Here is a 16,459-nt window from a genome sequence, read left to right on the forward strand (position 1 = left end):
ATGAATAGAGAAAGATGGAGTTTTACAACCTCTGTTTATATTTAACCATTCATCATGTTCCTTTCAAACTTATGTTGACCAAGATGCATTAGATACATTCAATCCCAGCCCCAAGCCAAAAGAGAGATTCCGTCAAAGCTGTCAATCAAGAAAAGTCAGCGGGCAGATATCAAGTGGCTTCTAACACGAAGTGATACTTGCAATGGTAGTGTCATGATGTGTCTGTGTTTTGTCAGCTGATTTTTTGACATAATGCTTCATCTCCTTCACTCTGGTTGAAGAGAGTAGCTGTCATGCTTCAGCAGGCTGGATAATTATTTCTCTCTTATCCCTGTGCTAGGCCCAATCTGAGCCCTTAACAACAGCCTGAGACCAAACCACATAATTCTCTCTCTCTCTCTCCTTCTTACTCTTTGCTCCAGAGGAATGGCAGAACCACTGGCAATGGATTAGCAAAAGGGAAAAATAGCCTCTAGATTTGATAAGATTGTGCCAAAAGACTGAGATAACATAAGGGGGAAAAAACAGAAGCATATTAACTTTCTTATCGATGCCGCTTGCTTTTCTCTACACTTATACCTTGCCAGATTTTTGACAAGATATTTGAATATGATTTTCATATCTGTTTGACTACGGCAAGTTTGGGTGACTGATATGAAGAGATGTGGGGCCCAAGCTGTTTAAATGACACGAGTGGGAGAATTTATCCATAGTTGTATATGAAAAGATCTGATAAGACGCCTCTACTTCTGAATGCTGTCGTCAACTCTTGGAGGAGCTTTCGTTCCTGCTGAAAGCATAAACCATCTTAACGTGGTGTTCTGGTTTCAGATGGTATTTGAGCCTGAGCAGCTAAAATAGCCTTAAACCACTTTAAAACCAGTAAACAGCTAAGACCAGAACCAGTTTAGGCTGATTTAAAGAGACTGATCTCACAGTGAAAGCAGAAACCGTAAGTTGAAATTTCTTTAGCGAAAACCATTCTCTGCTTACACAAATTTGGAACACTGCCCCAGTGGCCAAAGTGGTAAGTGTTGTTAGGCGTATGGGCACTTTTTGAGCTCTATTTTCTGGGTAAAATATCCAGGGAGGTCTGCCAAAAGCAAGTTGCAATGCAAGTTCTTTTCAGCTGTACAGGCTGTAATTCAGTGAAGAGGCATGCATATTTTATAATCTGTATACCCCAACCCAAACCTAAACCTAACCATCAGTGGAGTAAAAAGCTAATGTTGGTGGGGAAAATGCAACCTCCGAATCGCGATCGTCACTGATTATGTGAACGCATGGTTTCAACGTGGGATCCAAACCTGGGTTTCCCATGCTGATGACGCAACATTCATTCAGTTGCACCACAGAGGAAGGTAAACACGCTGGAGCCAATGTAAAAATGTCTGATATGATATGGTGTTTGGCAGTGTGTCAGCTTAATGTTGCTGATCCTACAGTACCAGAACCAGAACTCTCGCAAACTGAGACTTCCCATGTGATCATGTTGGTTTAAAATGTTTATTTTCTTTTTTCAGCAGTAGTATAGTCAGTGCCTTGACTTCATTAATATTTAATAAAAATAAAAAAAAGCACTACACATGATATCCATTTGCCTGTTACTGCCTACACACAGAAATACCATTACTTTAGCACTCTAATCGGCAAAAACAAGCAATTGCTCTCTTCTCCTCTTTTCAAATTCATGACAGCTGTCATCCACCCCTCTTCATTTGGAAATGTTGGGTTTTAACCCTTGATCTCTTAGGCTTAGTGAAGCTTGCACATCAACTAAGAGACAAAGCTTTGGGAAGGTTTGTGCGGTTCAAGAATCCAAAAACCAACCCGAGAAGCCTGCGTTTCGCAGATAAAACAAAACAATAGTGCTAATAGGCCACGCAGAGATGAATGTTTTCACTCTCCTAACACAATCTGTTAGGCGTTAACAAAAGACAAATGCACTTCTGCAGATTGGTCAACCAGGGTAGTCTGCCCTTTCTCTGGGAGAAGAGCTGCAATGTGTTGTTGGATGATAATGCCAGCACTACCCAACCACACCTCAGGCGTCCTGGTACCGATGGCAGTAAAACAGCATTTCTTATGAGCACCATTTGAATGGAGATTTGCCTCCTTTTTTAAATTATGCTTAGAGAAACGCTGCTTTTGTTTTATCTTGTCTTTTGAGATTATTGTTCCATGGCTACAAAACACATCACAGAGTGAAACTAATGACTGACCAGCAATTATGTAATGGATCTGGCAAGGGCCAGTGAACATGCTATTTGTAAAAACCTACTGCCAATGCCAGAGCTCACACAACAGCGGTTTTATGACACAGAGAGTGTTCCCTGAAACGGTACTGTATAGCAATAAAGCTGAAAATGTTTAAGGTCCTTTCTCAATTCTGTTCCCCCTGTTATGTTATTTGTCGAGCTTTTCACTTTAATATCCAAAAAAGCAGAGAAATGACGAATAATCAGCCTAGTCTCATATAATGAACATTAATATAACAAATTGTTTGCAAACCAATTTTTATGTGCCGCTTCCTACGTTTTGTCAAATTTTTCTGTTGAATTTAACACTTGAAGTGCTACAACAAACATGCATTTTATTCAATTTTATCCACTCGGGCAGCCAAAGCCAAAGACGCTCGGAAAAAAAGTGAAAAAAAGTGAAAAGTGGAGTGAAAGTGTCATAGAGGTGATATGAAATGACATGGTTACTTTAATAAATGTGCTTTTCATTTCACATTTGCTTTTAAAGCTGATTAAACCTAAAGTTAGGTTTAGGTGTTGGTTTTGTGTAAGGATGTCTGTTTTTTCTGATTTATTTTTTGTAATATCATTGGTTAGGTTTAAAATAAAGTTTTAGGTTAGGAAGGTACGTTTTACTCATTAAAACATCCATCTAATATTCACCTTGTCTGATTACATAATTTCACTAGCTTTTGGTGCCCCTCGCTGAACATTTCACTGGGAAACTGCAGCCAAATGTGCAATGAAGCAAATAAGTTTAGTTTGCAAAAATGTTGGCTGCAAATTATAGTAATAATAAAAATAAAAACTCAAACAAACAGTAATTTTAAGAGATTTAGATAGGATATACTATACTAAGTCAAAAAGCACAAAAAGCCATTTAGTTCTGACATCTTTTATTTTATTTTTTTTTGTCTATCCTAATCATTGCTGCAGAGGAAATGGCTTAGTCCCACATGGCTGTAGCTTTTTCATTGAGCTTATTTATTTGAGTTAAAATTGATCAAATTGATTGAGTGGGGCATTAATTAGCTTAATTGTTTGTAAATTGATCTAATTTAAGCTTGAGTTCAATAATCAAAAGATCAATTGGATCATTACAGCTATAAAGCACTAATTGGAGCAAGAATTTATTTTATATCAAAGTGGACTGCTGTTATTATTTAATACCAAATGTAAGAGATCAACCTTTGTTCAATAAATGGCCACTTGATTTCATTACTTGTGGTACATACAGTGCAACCCTCCTTTTCATCTATCAGTCATATGCAAAGTGTTTTCAAAATATCATACACCATGCTTGTTTTTTGTCTTTTCATATACATAACTTGTAATAACAAGTTTATTATATTTAGTAACATGTTAATAACACATTATTACATTTAAGAAGTGCTGCATGCTTAGGTCTACATTAATTGTGATGTAATGTCTAGATCATAAGCTGATTTCATTAGGCTGCTTTGCTTTAAGCTGTATTCCATGTACTTGAGTTCAACATTAATATGACGCTACATATTTGCTTCAAAATCTGCTAGCCTAGAGCTATAGTCCAGCATTCATATAGTAAAACAAGTTTGTTTACAAAAAATAAGAATCCAAGATCCTGCATCCCTGACACTTTCTATCCAGTTTGTTCTTTTTCATTGTAAATCCCAATGCCAGTTTGAGCGAAGTGCACCTTATTTTTATGAAGTGGCATTAACTCATGTGCAACAAAACATAAATCATGTCCCATGTGTCATTAATATACATAGATGCCAATAGGAAACGCATGACTGGAAGAAATATGACTTTGTACAATAAAGGCTGAATTGAAAAATGTGGTGCAGCTTAAAGCACTCTTGTGTGGAGTATGGGGTGTTGTGCTGTTGCGCCTGGATCTGTGCTGCCCTCTAGTGGCAGTGTGTGGATTGTAGGTATAGCTTGAGGTAGAGAGCATTTCAAGACACCATATTGTGTGCTGTCAAAAACAGAATTTATGATGTACCAGATTTTGTTCAAACTTGGCAAGAAATTGGTTACCAATGGATTACTTATCGTCGCCTCTAGATATAAAACTGGGATAGGAGAAAACATTTTAACACTGAAAAAGAGACTCACTTCACTTTTAATGAAAGCATTATTTTGGATGTGTATTAAGCCCTTTTCCTCATGGGGCTATATGGCTTAAAAGATAGAGAGGTCTAGTATTGAAAGTGTTAGGTCAAGCAATAGCCTACTACCTTTGAGTAATGTTCTAGGACTCTGTCTCTTCAAGTGCGTAAGGTGTGTGTGTGTGTGTGTGTGTGTGTGTGTGTGTGTGTGTGTGGGGAATGCAGTAGGTGAAGACACACGTTGCCACTGAAGTGGACAGAACAACAGATGTAGACATGTTGCAGTCATGGTTATTAGTCTCCGTGTCAGCAACTGGACAATATACTCACTTGCTCTATCTCCATCCAGTCTGTAAGATCAACTAACAGACCACTCACTCATTTGTTGTATTAGTGAGAATTGCAACAGAATGTGCACTTTCAGAATGCAGATGACACTGGCACTAGGTGCCCTGACGCTTTATATAATTATAACTTAAGTACTGCTGTATAATGAATGCCTTCATGAATTATGTAGTCCTTTTCTTTTATAAACTAAGTTAATTAAAATATTTTAATTTGTCATTATTTTAACCATATAATATTTTACATATAACAGTGACATTTTTATTAACATGTTATAAAGAACTGTTGTATGTGAATGTCCACATTAAATATAATGTAGTCTCTTTATCTATCTCTGTCTGTCTCTCTCTCTCTCTCACTCACTCACTAACGCTTGCTTTCGCTCTCTTTTTTAGAAGTTCATCAAAACATTTACTTTCACATTCCATGCTAATTTCTGCAACTGTCATAATTGTAGCCATGTAATTGATTAATGGCATGTTTAGTATCCTTAATAACATGTTAATAACACTCTAACACCTGCTGTATTGAATGTATACTACATTCATGTAGTATCTATCTCTCTCTTTAATAAGCAAAGTTAATCAGTGTCTTTTGATTCACATTCCATGCTTATTTTTGCAACTATCATCATTTTAGCCATATTACTGATACTTAACATTTCTATTAAAATATTATGAAGAGTAACACTTTCACAACTGCTGTTATATAAATGTAAAAATTAAATATCATGTAGCGTCTCTCTTTCTCTCTTTTTTTACATAAAAAGTTAATCAAAATCTTTTACTTCACATTTCATGCTTATTTTTACAACTAATCATTTTAGCCATATAATTGATTAGTGACATACTTGGTATCCTTAATAACATGTTAATAACACTTTATAACTTAAGAAATGCTATATGTGAATGTCCACATGAATCGTGTAGTCTTTATCTCTTTAATAAGAGAAGTTCATCTTTTGGTTCACATACCATGACTATATTTGCAACTATTATAATTTTAGTCGTATTAACATTTTATATTAAAATGTTATTAAGGGTAACACTTTAAGATCTGCTATATGTGAATGTCCACATTAATTATAATGTAGTCACTCTCTCGCGCTCTTCTGTTTTACATAAAAAGTTAATCAAATATTTGTACTTCCCATTCCATGCTTATTTTTGCAACTCTCATAATTTTAGTTATATAATTGATTAGTAACATGTTTATTACCCTTAATAACATGTTAAAATGCTTTAACGTTTAAGAACTGCTGTATGTGAATGTCCAGATAAGCTATGATGTAATCTCTCTCTCTCTCTCTCTCTCTCTCTCTCTCTCTCTCTCTCTCTCTCAATTCAATACAATTTTAATTTTAAAGTACTGTATTGGCATGATTGTGTTTGCATACAATATTGCCAAAGCATTAATACACAAAACAGATAATGACAAGACAAATAATAATTATTAAACAGTAACACATAACAATAAAAATATAATTAAAATAAGGTGCCAGGTAATTAATAAAATTAAATTGAAACTAATAACAATATACACTATTCAAAATTAAATAAAATAAGCATTTAACAAGACATTGTGAACATAAATTTGTTTTTTTCTGCAACTGATGTATGCTTGTCCTCCCCCAGTTACACCTGCATTTGATCTGTTTCTGCTGAACTGGAAAACTGTGGCATGAGGTTTGAGAGTTTGTCAAAGTAGTTCTCTCTCACCTCACAGTGAAGGACAGTGTGTGCCTCTGTCTCAACCTCACCCGTGTCACAGTGAGCACAGACTTGTTCTTCCTTTGGAAGCCATATTTGTCTGTGTCTGCCTTTTTCTATGGCCAGACTGTGATCACTGAGCCTGTATTTGGTGAGGATCCGTCTCTGTTTTGGATAATTTACAGTGTGGAGGTATTCTGCTAGATTATACGTTCTGTTTAGGGAACTGGTATTTGTTATTTGTTAGTGGGTTTGTGAATTTCAGAGGTAGCTGACAAAAGGGACTGGTTTTAGGCTTCAACTCTTGGGTTTTAAGGGCTTCATGTTGCAGTGTGTTAGGGGAACTTGAATTTAGGTGTGTCCAAAAGGATTTGAGGGATTGTTTTTCAATATGTTTAATTAGGGGGTATCTGCCTAGTTCGGCCTGGCATGCATTAGTAGGTGTTCTTCTCTGAACTCTTAGTGTTTCTACAGAATTCTGCATGCAGGGATTCTATGGGGTGTTTGTCCCATCTCGAGTAATCTGCCAGACAGAATGGACCCCAAACCTCACATCTGTAGCAATAGGCATTATAATACTATCAAAGGTTTGACACCAAATTGTTTAAGGAATGTCTGTTTGGGTAAATTTGCTCATAATAGCATAGAATGCTCTTTTAGTGCATTCACTGCCAGACCAAAACCCTGTGAAGCACTGATTTTATAGACATCTATTAAAGTAAATCTGGTAAAAGCATGCGAGGGAGAATCTCCCTGATCATCTGGTCTCATCTCTAAGCATTTAACCCTCTGGGGCCGACGGACGCGCCACCGCATTACAGCGGAAACAACTTAAAATATTCCGTCATTTTGAGGCATACAGATACGTGTAAGACATCAATAGAGACTATAAAGGGTCTACTTTTATTTGTGTAAACTCACAATAACAACAAAACCTTGTGCTTTTGTAAAATAAAGAAAATAAAAAGGGTGAGCTTTCAGCAGTCTCCGTGTTCACAAGCATATTTCTGAAACGCGTCACAAAAATGAACAAACTCTGTGAATTCTTATCACACAAACATGAAACATATCTCTAAAGAAAGCTTAAGGATTAATGATTTCTGAAGGAGCATGTGACACTGAAGACTGCAGTAATGATGCTGAAAATTCAGCTTTGATCACAAATGCATTTTACAATATATTCAAATAGAAAAGTGTTCTTTAAATTGTAAAATGATTTCACAGAATGTTTTTGCTGTATTTTGGATCAAATAAATGCAGTCTTGGTGAGCAGAAGAGACTTCTTTTAAATGGTAATGTAGGTCTAAAATTAAGTCAAGTCTTTATGTAAAGAAAATGTATAGTCAGATTACTTATTTTAACTTAAAACTTGATTTTGATCATTAAGTCATTCATTCTCTTTCAGTCACATTCCTCATTGATAGGCCCAGGGGAGGGGTCTCCTCAGGTGTGAATCACCTCAATATTCATGATAGTTCACACCTCCTCGCATATGACATTTCTAACACTAAAAGTGTCTTACAGAAGTTAAATTAGTATATTGTTTTGTATGAATGAGTGATCAGGATGGTTTTCTCTAGGCTACAAGATGCAGCTCTCAAAAGTCTTGTAGATAAATGTTTAGTATGTGTTATATGGCCTTGCATAAACGTTATTTTCACAAAAATACAAACATGTACACACATGTTGCTCACATATTATTGTAGCCCAGTTTGTGCTGAATACAGTGTTATCAGACTTTAGCCATTAATATGTTTTTAAGCAACTGAAAAAAGCACAAATGTCAAGGCATATCAAAATTTCTCCAGGGCCCAAAACACCCTCAGACCCCAGAGGGTTAAACATCATTACCACAGAATGGAGCCAGCAGTCACTGTCAAAGATTAGCATAGATTATGAGTAAACATGTCAAATTAATCTAATTTGTTGATTTGCAAATTTGACTGAAAGAAAATGACACTGTGTGGTTCTTACCTTGTACAAGTAACATATTAATGTGCTGTAAACAATTCTGTATGTGTGTGAGCATCCAGTACATGTGTATGCAAATGTGTGCATACATTGTTATCCCTTCAATTACTACTATACATTTATGAAAATTATTGTTGGATTGTGTGTAGGAAAATTAAAAATGAGTATCTTTTAAGGGATTATGGTTGTTATATACCATTGTTAGTTAGCACAGCTGAGACAGTGTTCTCCTTGAATGTCCTACTGTAGCTTCTCTTCAGATGAGCTTCTCATTTTTAAGATTACTTTAAATGAATACCGTATTTCACAAGCCCCTCAAATCACTTTTCCATCCTAACTTTTCCAGAACTTTCCAGTTATCCAGATAAACACACACATGGGACTGCATATCAGTTTAATTTTATCATAATGCTTGGCAACCATAAACATCCTACAGTTAAGCTAATGAACTATATTACTTAACTGATGAATAGTTTTGATTATTAAAATAAAGATTTTGTATTATTCATTGAACATTTGTGTCTTTTATCATATTGCAGTGCCTTTTTATAAAAGCTGTGCATTATATTTATTTAATGATTAAAGGTGCAGTGTGTGAGATTCAGAAACCCTTGTTATTAATGACACCTGTGGCCGTTAAGTGAACTGCAGCCAGCTAGTTGTTGCTTGTGCTCGCGCTCGTGCACACACTCCATAGGGACGGGTGCGAGCATCGGCCAAAACAATGACGTCCCATACGAAGAGACTGAACGTGATTCACTGGCATCATGCTGACAGATGATGTAGCATAATTAAAAGTACACAGGTATGATTGTTTTACTACAAACGTTGAGACTAAACTACTTATCAGCTAACATAGCATACTGATACACACATACAGCGTGCATAAACGTAACATCCTTTGGATTTTCCTGGCAAAACAGACCCACTCCCTTCGCATGAATATCAGTGTATAGGCTTTAATTGGCAACATAGGAAGTCCGGAAAGGGCTAATTTTTTGTTGCGTTTATTTGCAAAAAAAAGGCGAATATTACATGAAAATTGTTCCATACTGCACCTTTAAGGGTAGATGTCTATTCAATTTATTTGGCAGTTGAAGGCTTTATTGATATGTTTTGTGCCTTTTATATTTTATTGTTTTTTTTTTTGTTGTTGTTTGTTTTTTGGCTAAATGAAGCATCTTTTCACCTTCTCTCAATTTTTCTTCTTCGCTTTCAGGTAGAAGCCATTTTGGTAAATATCTTCGGAGGTATTGTTAACTGTGCCATCATTGCTAACGGGATCACCAAGGCCTGCAGAGAACTGGAGCTCAAGGTACCACTGGTGGTTAGGCTCGAAGGTAGGTGTAGTACCACATTTTCAATAACAATATCAAATTCAGCAGTCCCTTTATTTATTTATTTTTACTTTATTGCAACTTCATCTTTTTAACTATTAAAAAAGTTATCTGTTCCAAACTTTTAGCTCTAGCAAAATCTGTTTTTGTCAAGTTAAGAGTGGCATGTTCGTTAGCAAGCACATCACGCCACAGCAGTTGTTAGTGGCAGTGAGAGGAGCAGAGGGGCCAGGCGTTGATTTCAGGACCTCTCACCTGTGTATGCTAATGCTATTCGCTCGTGTAACACTGGGCTCGGCCTACTCCCATCTGGCCATTAGGATAATTGGCAGAAAACAACTGAGTCGTTTTGCCTGGGAGAGAGACATCCTCCACTCCATTAGTTTTCTGCCCCTCGTTTGTCTGTGCCGTCCCCTGTCCTTCTGACGACTTCTTAAATAATAATAATCTGTCCTTTTACTCATGATTTGTGTGAAAGTGCATGTTGCTGTAGTGCCTCTAGTGTTCATATCACCAGCAAACTGCCTCGAGTGTTCATATCACCAGCAAACTGCCTCGCTGCATACAATGAGCCACGCAAAAATGCAGGTATAGCGAGCGACATGATTCTCTGAGACCACGAAAAACATAATAGCAAAAATAAAGGGTTTGGAATGACATGAGGGTGAGTAAATGACAGATTTTTTATTTATTTGTTTTTTGGTTGAACATTTACTTGATGACATTAATGTTTTGCATTAAAGAGGTCATGACATAAAGAATCAAATTGTCCTTGCTCTTTTGACATATAAGAGGTCATACTGTAAAAACATACTGTAAGTTTCAGAACTCAAAACATAACTCCTTACTGCAAAAAGACAATTTGTTGAAACCAAGCTGCCAAAATGACTCGTTCTCTACTTCCTTCAAATTTGCATCTGACCACCTCCACAACTACACAATACCTACTTTACCTATCACTTTCATGACCAGCCCAGTGAGATTGCGAGGAGAGAGCAGGTCAGTTAAGAGTAGAGAGCCAATCATAACAGTGGGCGTGTACTGTCAAGTCTTAAAGGAGAAGCAGCACCAAATTAGAGGAAAATTATAATGTTTTACTAAAAGATAATGTTAAAATATGACTGTTTTTTTTGTGCAAAAAACCTTTACTAAAATTATAAGTGAACCTCAACATATTTAAATGGTAAAAAAGATATGTCATGACCCCTTAAATTAATCTGTATTATTCCAAATAAATTTGTACTTATACAAGCAATTACTGACAACTTTCACCAAAAATTTTCCATCCAAATGAAAATGCCTTAAAGCAAAAGCAGCTCAGATTTGCCTGCCCTCTCTGTAAAAAATGAATTAGCCACAGTGGCCTGAAAGCCCTCGGTAATGTGTGTAAGAGGCAGCATGCTGCTTACAGATCGATCATCTTTTCTGTCTCTCTGTCTGTGGCTGATCATGTCTGACAGATCGCTATAAGATGGTTCCCAGCTTAGAGTTTAGTTGTATTAGCTGCCAATCGATTTCACTCCATGTCTTACCAGAGCCCTCCACGAGTCCCACCTTTCCAAGAAAGACTTCAGTATGTGTGCATATAACTCTACATACTACTACTTCTGTAGATTTTTCACTATCAGCCCCTCCGTAGACAGCTTTGTCTGTCAATAACATTGCACATACAATACAGTATAACATCTTGATTTTGTTCAACACACTTTATTATACCAAAACTATCATGTTTTGGTATAATAAAATGGCAGTTGCTAAAATATGCAAACTTCTGCATTAATAGCTCGGGGAATGGGATATCATAAAAGTCATAAAACTAAATACTCAACTTTATACATTTAACATATCCTTGGATAAATTATCTTTAACAAGGTTTTATTTGAGACTTTTCCCCACACATTGCTTGAATATTTCATATTACACAAAATATTTAATAATCAAACACACAAGGGATGGGGAATGCAAAAAATTATTGTGAATGATTGCTGTTGCAATTTTTTGGAAATCTGCATAGCTTCTTACAGAGTGGGTGCAGATTTCATGTGGGCCCTTTATATAGGATGAGAACACCTTAAAATCAGGTTCCAAAACACTATTTTGGTCACAATATTTTCAAATCAGTATGCTATTCCATACACAAAAGGCCTACATAAAATGCTTAAGACTTGGAAAGGTTTACACATTTATTTTATAAGACTTTGGCCTCCGTTTGTGATGTAAGTCAATTTGCTGCCTCAGGACAACTTGTTTTTTAGTCACCATATAATTATGTATATGTCAAAATAAGTCTCAATGACTTTTATATAAAAACTTTCTAAAACTCATTTATGTCTGTGCAAACACCTTCAGAATTCTAATGTTAGCTTTGTTTAGAGTTAAAGCCCATTTTGTACTGATTAATTCTGCTTGGTTTTGGTGGTAAGTTGGTCTCTAGCAGCACCTAGTGGCGGTGGATGGGTACAGACCTGTGTGTGCATGTGAGACAGCTCATTGAGACTGAGATCGGTGTGTGTGTGTGTGTGTGTGTGTGTGTGTGTGTGAGAGAGAGAGAGAGAGAAAAGAGAGAGAGAGAGAGAGAGAGATAATACCACATACAATACACTAATTTTCTATTGCTGGCTTACTCTAATTCAGTTTTGTTTTATATTTTGCACATGAACTTGAAATTTTTTTTTTATATATATATATATAATTATTAATTTAAGGAATAGATTACCAAGAACTTAAAATTATTTCCTCACCCTCATGTCTTTCCAAACCTATATGACTTACTTTCTTGGAACACAAAATAGAAGTTTTGAAGAATGTTCACTTTGCTCTCCTCCAAACAATGACATTGAATAGTGACCAGGGGCTGTCAAGCTCCAAATAGGACAACAACAAAAAACATATGTGCCATGTTCCATGTCTTCTGATGCCATTTAGCTTTGTGTGTGGAACAGACTGAAATTGAAGTTGCTGTTCACTGAAAATGTTGCAGTGAACAGTCACCCATGGTTGCCACTTACACAGTATTATAAAGTGCAACCTGGACATTCTGCTATAAATAACTCCTTTTATGTTCCATGGAAGAAAGAAAGTCATACAGGTTTGCTTTGACTCATACAAGGCCACCCATTAACCAATTTGTGCAGACCAAGACAAAATACAACCCTTCAGTCTGTGTGCATGAGTATTTTTCATGGCTTTTGTTGCAGTGTTCTCTCCTTGCCCTCTGTATGCCTTGATGGCTCAAACAGTGGCCGCTACTCTATACTCCCAGCACACTCCCCCACTCGCTCTTGTCCTCCGCTAATGAAATTATACAATTGATTGTTTTGTGCTGCCAAATGTGGAAGACGTGTTAGAAATGAGTTATTGTGCGAGCGGACAAAAGCGCTGAAATATCAGTAGTTAAGTGGTGCTGGTAATTGAATTCCTCATGAAACTGCTATTGATTAGAACATCCTCTCTCCTGAGAGAAAGAGTATTATTATAATTATGCTGCAGGAAAATAACACACACACACACACACACACACACACACACACACACACACACACACACACACACACACACACACCGGTGCTCCTACAGAAATACTTAAACATGGACATAGAGATACGCTGCATTAAAGTGTACAGTATACATAATATGTAGCTTATATGTATGTGTTACAACATAAATAAACATGTAATACATACATTATTAAACTTACACTCACACAAACAGCCACACACAAGTCAGGTGGAATTTAGGATCTATAAATAATTACTTGCCACAGTAGTTTATCTGTAGTGCTCTTGTGAGTGATGCAGGTTTGAATCTTGCTTTCATAATTCCACAACCCCCCTCCCATTTCTTGCTCCATACTGTCAATACAAATCAAAGTTTATATCTATATATAGCAATGCAATTTTAACGTTAGAAGTCGAATCTTTTAACATTAATTAACCCTCTGGGTCTGAGGGTGTTTTGGGCCCTGGAGAAGTTTTGACATGCCTTGACATTTGTGTTTTTTTCAGTTGCTTATAACATATCAATGGCTAAAGTCTGATAACACCATATTCAACACTAACTGGGCTACAATAATATGTGAGCAACATGTGTGTACATGTTTGTATTTTTGAGAATATAATGTTTATGTGAGTTTTTTGAAAAAACAAAAATGTTAAGTCATTGAAATAAGGCCATATAACACATACTAAACATTTGTCCACAAGACTTTTGAGAACTGGATCTTGTAGCCTAGAGTTTTTGCTACAAAATGATGTGACAACCATCCTGATCACTTATTCATACAAAACAATATATTAATTGAACTTTTGTAAGACACTTTTAGTGTTAGAAAGGTCATATGTGAGGAGGTGTGAACTATAATGAATACTGATTGTAATTCACACCTGAGGAAACAAAAGACCCCTTCCATGGGCCTATCAATGAGGAATGTGACAGAGAATGAATGTAAGGATGCTTAATGATCAAGTTTTAAGTTAAAATAAGTAATCTGACTATACATTTTCTTTACATAAAGACTTTACTTAATTTTAGACCTACACTACCATTTAAAATAAGTCTCTTCTGCTCACCAAGACTGCATTTATTTGATCCAAAATACAGTAAAACAGTGATATTTTGAACTCTTTTTACAATTTAAAAACACTTTTCTATTTGAATATATTGTAAAAATGTTATTTGTGATCAAAGCTGAATTTTTAGCATTATTACTGCAGTCATCAGTGTCACATGATCCTTCAGAAATCATTCAATATTCTGATTTTCTAATATGGGCATATTTAATGTGCATTTTACTCATTTAACCTGAACAGATATTTGCAAGCACAAGCTTTGTTGATGTTAATGAGGCAGCATAAACACTAGATAAAATATAATCTAAACATTCATATTATTTTTATATCATATTTGCCTATCATATTCATATTATATTTATCATATTTACAGCATACAATTTAAATGCCTGCTTTAGCTGAAACAGCATTTAAATGTAACTAAATCTTGCCTATTAGGACATATTTCAAATTTCAATCCTCTGAATCCTGGCTGGAAAGTCTGGGAACAGTCCCAATAGTAAAATATGTACATATTTACATATAGTTTTTTTTATATAAAAAAACATGTCAACAAATGAAAACTTAATGACTTACTCGTCCGAAATTGTATCCTCGGCTGGATCATGGCTCTTCTTCTGAGGAAAATGTTAAACCTTCGTCACTATCCAGGAGTTTCCTTGCTTGTGTATCTTTCAAACACACAGAAAAGTGAATGAACTTGATGTTTTTGAGGCACAGTCGGGGGCGTTCACCATTTGCATTGATCGCCTTAGCACATTACTATATGAATGGCACCCTCTGCCCGTGGGAGTGATCACATTAGGGATAATTAGCTGAGTCAGGAGAAACTTTACATTGCTTTGTTTCATACAGATTGCATTGCAGGAGAATATTTGTTTTAAATTTGTTTTTTGTGTTTCAGAAATATGCTCTCAAACACAGAGACAGCCAAAAGTGCACCCTTTTTATTTTCTTTATTTTACAAAATCACAAGGTTTTGTTGTTATTGTGAGTATACACAAATAAAAATAGACCCTTTATAGTCTCTAATGTCTTACACTTATCTGTATGCCCCCCAAAAAAGCCCAGAGGGTTAATGCATAATTAACTACAGGGTTCCTATGGTCATGGAACACAGTTTTGGTAATTTTAAAATTGTGTTTTCCAGACCTGGAAAAGTTATGCAAAAATCATGAACATTTATGAAAAACTATATAGTGAATAAACATTTGTTTTTAGATAGAATGAAACAAAGTGATTTCCAAAAATTGGTTTACGGAAGTCATAAAATGGGTGAGAACCCTGGAAGTAACATTGTGACAGACATGATGCACTGAGTCACATGATGCACTGAGTCACATGATGTGTGGAGCACATGGTTTAAGAGAGTGGGAAGATGGCAGTTTAGAGATGCCATGTGGAAAGATGTGGGAAGTTAATCCCTGCATATCTCCTTTTAAAAAAAACCTGTGAGGTGAAAAGGAACCTTTCATTGATTTGCCTTGGGATTTATGGATCTTTTGGAAGTTGATGGATGTTCAGAGAGACTACTTATGTTCCAAACAATCATGGAGGACAGATCATTTCTCTAACTGACTAACTGGACAAAACCAAACAAGTATTGTTTTTTTTTACTAATCTTATGTTGGGTTTGCCAGTGGAGACTTTTGACCATGAGACTGTGTAAATGTTGTTTAAAGTGCTGAGAAATCTCTTTTTGGACTGCACAGTGGACTGGTTGCTCAGTGCTGGTCTGAATGGACTTAAAGGTCTAAGTGTATGTGCAAGCAACTATGCTGGGTTGAGAACTCAGTCATGAACTGTTCATATGAACTTGTGAAACTGGTGGTTTGCTCCCTAAATGAGTTGAAAAGAAAGGAACTGAATTTGAATTAATTTAATTTTTGAATGAACTGATTTGTTTTGTTGAAAGATTTTGTCATGTTAAATGAGCCCCAGAATTGGGAAATTAGTATTTAATTTCTGGGATTTTTTGGGTTTCTGGTTTTGTTGTTTTTGTGTTGGCATTTGTGAATCATTAATGCTTTCCCCTCCCTGAATATTATCTTGCTCAAAAAAACGAATAACAATTTATATGAATTGAGCCTATTGCTGTTTGTGTGTTAATTCTTCATCCACATATTAAGGGTTCCTACTTTTTTATGTTTGAATCCTTTGTACGGTTGACTGACTCAACGAAATGTAGTAGGTTTA

General features: G+C 35.9%; 1 protein-coding gene across 1 annotated transcript in view; it reads left to right on the top strand.

Annotated features, from left to right (window-relative positions):
* Positions 1–16,459, top strand: part of suclg2 (succinate-CoA ligase GDP-forming subunit beta) — a 162,302-nt gene that overhangs the window by 137,288 nt on the left and 8,555 nt on the right. Inside the window, exon 10 of the mRNA XM_052100986.1 lies at positions 9,578–9,698. Coding sequence (XP_051956946.1) covers positions 9,578–9,698 — 121 coding nt within the window. The remainder of the gene's footprint in view (positions 1–9,577; positions 9,699–16,459) is intronic.

Source organism: Xyrauchen texanus, chromosome 32, assembly GCF_025860055.1.
Source record: "Xyrauchen texanus isolate HMW12.3.18 chromosome 32, RBS_HiC_50CHRs, whole genome shotgun sequence".
Taxonomy (NCBI): domain Eukaryota; kingdom Metazoa; phylum Chordata; class Actinopteri; order Cypriniformes; family Catostomidae; genus Xyrauchen; species Xyrauchen texanus.